A 6532-nucleotide genomic window follows, 5' to 3' on the forward strand; every position below is an offset into this window, starting at 1 on the left:
GAAAATCGAAAGCAGCACGGTTGACGGCTAATCATCATGGTCTGCAATGAAATGATGTAATCATCCCATACAACAAAGCACAACGTTTGATTACAGACGCTGTGATCAGTGAAACCAGCGAAGAATCTAAACTCGTCTACGTCAAGGGATACGAGAAGCGAGAGTGGTTGACGAATCTCCTCGATAATGATGCGAGGGGCAAGGTGATCGTTGAGACTCTGGATGCGGATTACGATGATATTGCGTTATTGGACAAGCTAGATGCAACCAACATTTTACGGTGTAAAAATCATTCAAAACACTGTGCGTTACAAAATATACTAAAAGTATTTAATTGGTGGTTGTCTCAGCGTCAGAAAGAATTGTTTGATATTTAATAATAAATATTTGTTATTTTTTAATATACAAATGTTCTCTCTGTCTTCTATATTAAATCCCTTAAATTAAAGACATATTTATTAACGGTTAAACCTTTCTGGTATTCGCTTTTATCGTTTCTACTGTATTTTGCCGTTTCGATAGCCGTTCTTTGTCGTTTTTTTTGCTGTTAACGTTTCGGTAGTTTTTTTTAACGCTTTCTTTTGCCTGTTTGTTATGGTTAACGTTCTTTTTACCGTGGTTTACTGGTATAAGTGTATTGTAATAGTATGGATTTGGTGAGGGGGATAAATTTTGATTATTAATTATAACTTTGTACATCTTTTTATTTTATAATACTTAATAATACATAATAATGCATAATAATAATTATTATTATTATTTTATTTATAATTCTTACGTTAGTTTAATTTATTATAATTATGTCATCCTCTTCGCTGTTGGCGATATCAATTACTTCTATATTATCCTCCTCCTTTTCATCGAAGTCATCATCCTCCTCAACAGAGTCGGCGATATCGATGTCGTTATCCTCCTCATCAGAGTCAACGATATCGATGACTACTATATTTTCTGAAATTAAATTTAAAAATTAATTTTAACGTTTCTCTGCACAGAAAAAAATCGAAATTTGATGTCAAATTGTAAAAAAATGTTGTCTGCTCTCTCTTATCATTGGTTGACTGTACTTCTATCTCGTCATCCTCATCGCTGTCAATTGATTCATATATACCTTCTAAAATCAAAAATTTTAATTTAAAAATTAATTTTAGCGTTTATGTTCTATACAGAAACATGAAATTTGGATGTAAACTTACGTATAATTTGTTCCAACCACCACTCTGCGTTTATGTGGTCTTCCTCGAAAATTGCTAAAATAGAATTATTTATTATTATTATTTAAAAATATAAAAATCTGAATTATCCAATCTATTTAAAAACTTACGTGGAGGGTTTTCTATTAAAACCATCTATAAAACCATCTCCTTAAATGGAGATCTCCGAAATTCTACTGTGTAGAACATTTTTTAAACTCGCGATTTGTTCGGGATTCGGCTCGGTTACTTCAAATTGCTTCTGGAATATTCTGTAGGAATATTCTCGAAGCACTCGAATAATAAGACCAAATGAGCTAGGAGACCGCATAACAACAGTGTCTCACGAGCGATGTGTTGTGCTGCTGAATCAAAACATGATTCGGCGAATCTCGGCGCGATTACGTGGAATCGGCAGCACACCACAATAACGCTACATCATCGTTTTTCAGAGCCGAGTCTCGACCATAATAAGATCTCGCTTAACTCTAGCGACGGTTTCGCGACATCGGAATCAATGAGATCGGCCAGCGTAGTCGACGCGACACTTATAAAACGATCGCGCAAGAAGTCGAGCGATCAGATCACGAAGCCAGTATCCCGATCTCATAACGAAATTTGACTCCGCGACCTCATCTCAGTCTTAACGACTGCTTCCTCACGTGTCCGCTGGTTTCTCGCAAAGTCTATTTGTGTGTAAGAGCCACTTGCGTGGTTATTGTAATCCAACAATAAAAGTTGATATTACTGTGTTAAGTTTAACTATCGCACTTTATTAAATTATCACAACCACAAGTCGGTCCTTGGTAATCAGCCCGTGTTCGCGAGCCCTGCGCTGGGTGTACCGGCGGAAGCGAAATTAACACCACCTCGAATTCCGCGTACATAAAATTGGTCCTTCGAGTTGGATACGGAGCACGGGTACACAGTGAAATCAAGACTGGATCGGACCGACGAGCCATGGCTGATCCATTGCACCGACAACTGCAAGGCAAGCGCATGATCGAGAGATCGCTTGAGAATTTTAAAAAGCTCGGTCGGAATAACTGGACACCTGGGAAAATCCGATCAAGGATGTCCATGCTGAAGGAGAATTGGAAGCAATTTGTGGAAGGCCATGCTCTCTTGTTGAAGACTGTTCCTGAAGCTACGAGAATGTCGCTGGAATATTTCAAGGACGGATTCTTCGAGGCCACGGAGGAGGCGACACGCACGACTTCATAACGGAGTGCTTGGAGGAAGTGGAGCCATATGTGAGTCAAACAACTATTGTTGAATCGAGAGCACCGTTCTCTTCATTTTCGGTCTCGCATTTACCGTCTTCGACTACCACCGTTTGACGGTCGTTACGAAGAGTGGGAACAGTTCCGCGATCAGTTTACAACTTTAATAATTCATAATAAAGCGCTAGACGACTTCGCTCGCATGCATTTTTTGACTTCTTGTATAACGGGTCGCGCGCTCGAATCTATAGGAAATCTCCCTGTAACAGCCGCGAGCTTTGACATCGCGTGGCAAGCCTTGGTCAAGCGATACGAAAATAAGCGTCGGTTAATTACTCAGCATCTTTCGGTGTTGCTTCAGCTCCCGACAATTTCTCGAGAATCGGCGATCGAGCTGCAATCAATGCTGGATAAAGTGAATATCGCGGTCGCATCGTTGCAATTACTCAACAGAACCCCGGACTCACTCTGGAATGACTTACTCGTACACGTCGTTGTCAGCAAATTAGATTCAGTCACTTGCAAGGCGTGGAATCTGAAACCTACCGAAGGTGACGAGCCGCCGTTGTTTGCGGATTTAACTCAATTCCTTAGAAATCGCACTCGCGCTCTCGAGGAGTTTGCCAGTGGGCCGGTTCAGAAGCCAGCGTCGAAATCGATCGCCGCGACAAAAGTGCACTTAGCAACTGCGTCCGAGACCTCTTCATCCGCATGCCCACTCTGTCAAGCGAGGCATTCTTTTAGTGCATGTCCAACGTTTACTCGCGCGAATCCAAGTCAACGTCGCAACTTAGCAAAGCAGCATCGTCGATGCTTCAATTGTCTTAGCAAAAATCACGCGGTACGGGATTGCCGCAGCAAATACTCGTGTCGAATGTGTGCTCAGAGATCTCATAGTATGTTACATCTAAACTCGGATTTGCGCGATGAAACATCAGGGGCATTGTCCGCTGCTAGCCGGCCAACTCCTGCCGTCGAGCCTCAATCCGACGTTCGAGTGTCTCACACCGCATCGCTTCACAAATCATTAAGTCAGATTCTCCTCGCGACGGCATGGGTAACAGTAAGCGTGTCGGCCGAACGCACAGTAGCGGTAAGAGCGTTGCTTGACCAAGGCTCGCAGGTGACCTTTCTTGTGGAAAATATCGCTCAACTTTTGCGCGCTAAACGAAATCGCTTGCCTATATCGATCTCCGTTGTTGGAGCGGTGCACGCGGGCACTGCGCGATTCACGACCAACATTACGTTCTCACCGCTAAACTCGTTTACACCGGCATACTCAACAAGCGCGGTCATTCTAAAAGATCTCTTTGTACGCGCCCCAACGGCAACGAGATCTCACGCACTTTCCTTATTTGACTGGATTATCCCTTGCCGATCCTGATCCCACAAGTAGCGATCCTATTAATCTAATCATCGGTTCGGACTTATATAATGAGATCGTTCTGGACGGCCGTCGCAAGGGCACGCCAGACCAGCCCACCGCTCAAAATTCCATTTTTGGCTGGATCCTGTCAGGCCCTATTCAATCCCTGTCCGAACCTTCTTCGACACCTTCAGCTAATATCGTTCGACAACGGGCAGCCTTAAGCTTGTCAGTGCATCACTGTTTGATTTCGCTTTCGCTCAATGACGAAATTCGAAAATTTTGGGATGTTGAGGAGATTCCTCGTCAAATCTCGCGGTCGGCGGAGGATGAGCAGTGCGAACAGCATTTCCTCACCACGCATTCTCGGGCGATTGACGGCCGTTATATAGTTCGGCTTCCTTTGCGGAAGGGTCCTCCGGTGGACATCGGAAATTCGCGAGAGAAAGCACAAATTTTCCTGAAGTCATTATCACGCCGGTTACAATCTCAGCCTGCGCTGTTCGCAGAATATGACGAGTTCTTAAAAGAATATGAACAGTTAGGTCATATGCGTCTTGTACTAACACCCTCGGATCCTGACGAACAATGCGTATACATACCTCACCATCCGGTTATTCGAACGGATAGCGCGACGACGCATTTGAGAGTCGTTTTTAATGCCTCAAGTTTAACCACTAATAGTTCGAGTTTAAACGACCACTTGCTTTGCGGTGAAAAACTCCAAAATGATCTTTCGGCGGTAATTACTTAATGGCGTAATTTAAATTCGTATACACTGCCGACATCGCAAAAATGTACCGCCAGATTGCTCTCGATCGACGCGACTGCAATTATCAGCGCATTCTCTGGAATCGGTCGCTTAACAACGCACCTTTGGATTATCAACTTCGTACCGTCACATATGGGCTGACTTGCGCTCCATTCTTAGCTCTTTGTGTCATTAAACAATTAGTCGCAGACGAAGGGTCCTCATTTTTTTTGGCGATTCCGGTCCTTCGCGACAGTCTTTACGTCGACGACGTGCTGTTCGGGGACGATGACGAGTCCCATGTTAGGCAGATTCATCATCAAGTAGTCTCGCTGTTTCGACAGGGTCGTTTTGAATTAAGAAAGTGGACTAGTAATTCGACTGATCTCCTGTCGGACATTGACGCGAGCGACCACGGGTTAGCCTGCTCCAAGGAACTGGGAGCTAATGAAAAGATCAAGCTCCTGGGAATCAAATGGAATCCGTTCCTCGACGTATTCCAGATAGACGTCTCACCCTCTGCTCCCGCTTCCGACAGTAAAAGATCCATTCTTTCCACAATCGCCAAACTGTACGATCCGTTAGGGTGGCTAACCCCCATCACTGTTGCGGCCAAAATTTTAATGCAGGCGTTATGGCGCGAAAAATCAGAATGGGACGATCCGGTTCCTTCGCGACTTCAATCACGGTGGAACCTCATCTACTCGGGCCTTGAAGTTTTACGCAGCATCACAATTCCCCGATGGCTCAGATTGGATGCAGATGTTTTTAGAGCGGAACTTCACGGGTTTTCCGACGCGTCCACTCAGGCGTATGCAGCGGTGATCTATCTGAGGGTGATTACCAATTCAGGCACGGTAAGCGTTTCATTAGTTGCGGCCAAATCTAAAGTAGCTCCTTTGACGCCGCTTACTCTCCCTCGTCTTGAGCTATCCGCAGCGGTTCTACTATCTCGATTGTTCGACTTCGTTAACAAATCACTTCAGACGAGAATAACTTCGTGCTTCTGCTGGACGGACTCGTCGATCGTGTTATCGTGGCTTAAGCACCACCCATCGCAGTGGAAAACGTTTGTTGCTAACCGAGTCGCCGAGGTGCAGGCACGGTTGTCCACCGCTGAGTGGCGATACGTTCCCACGGAGGACAATCCCGCGGACTGTGCCTCTCGGGGTTTAATAGGGAAGGAGCTGCTGGCTCACTCGTTATGGTGGCAGGGCCTTTCGTGGTTGTCGCGCTCTGAGCTCCACTGGCCAAAGTCTCCATCATTTGTCGACGACAAGCCGCTGCCGGAAGCAAAGGTCATAGCAGTTTATCTTGCAAATCACCAAACCACTGATGATCTCTCTTCTCGATTTTCTTCGTGGCCAAAACTCATTCGCATTACTGCATATCTCTTTAAATTTATATCTCGCCTTCGCAGGACGCCCTGTCGCTCTAATACTATCGCGGTTAAAACTCGTGCTCTCACCGCAGCGGAATGTAATCAGAGCAGACAGTTCTGGATCAAACGCATACAATCAAATCTGTTTCCTATCGAAATTCGGGATCTTACTCAAAACAGAACACTGTCTCCTAAAACTCCTCTCTCATCGTTATCCCCATTCCTCGATGAAGACAAACTCCTCCGAGTAGGCGGGCGGTTGCGAAATGCGCCCATTCATTATAATCGTCGACATCCAATTCTCCTCGCGTCTCATCCCCTCGTCACTCTGCTCATCAAACAAGCTCATAACCGATCCTTACACGCCGGACTACAGCTAACGTTGAGTGTGTTGAGAAGCGAGTTTTGGATTCTTCGCGCCCGCAGCCTCGTCAAGGCCATCATTTTCAAATGTGTGGTATGCGCTCGTGAGCGAGCTGCTACCCCGTCTCAACTCATGGGTGAACTTCCTATAGCACGAGTAAAAACTCCGTCTCGCGCGTTTCAGCACTGCGGAGTCGATTACGCGAGCCCGGTAAGAGTGCGGCCGTCCGCAGGACGAGGCATTACCACGAGAAA

General features: G+C 45.3%; 1 protein-coding gene across 1 annotated transcript; it reads left to right on the top strand.

Annotated features, from left to right (window-relative positions):
• Positions 1 to 4577: 4577 nt before the first annotated feature.
• LOC116853735 lies at positions 4578 to 5971 on the top strand. The gene is made up of 3 exons (XM_032834914.1): positions 4578 to 5390; positions 5520 to 5831; positions 5954 to 5971. Exons 1-3 carry the CDS (start codon positions 4578 to 4580, stop codon positions 5969 to 5971), a joined length of 1143 nt encoding a protein of 380 aa, XP_032690805.1.
• The last annotated feature ends 561 nt before the right edge of the window (positions 5972 to 6532 follow it).

This window comes from Odontomachus brunneus, unplaced genomic scaffold (genome assembly GCF_010583005.1).
Source record: "Odontomachus brunneus isolate Ranch 3 - 2012 unplaced genomic scaffold, Obru_v1 Obru_scaffold_518, whole genome shotgun sequence".
Taxonomy (NCBI): domain Eukaryota; kingdom Metazoa; phylum Arthropoda; class Insecta; order Hymenoptera; family Formicidae; genus Odontomachus; species Odontomachus brunneus.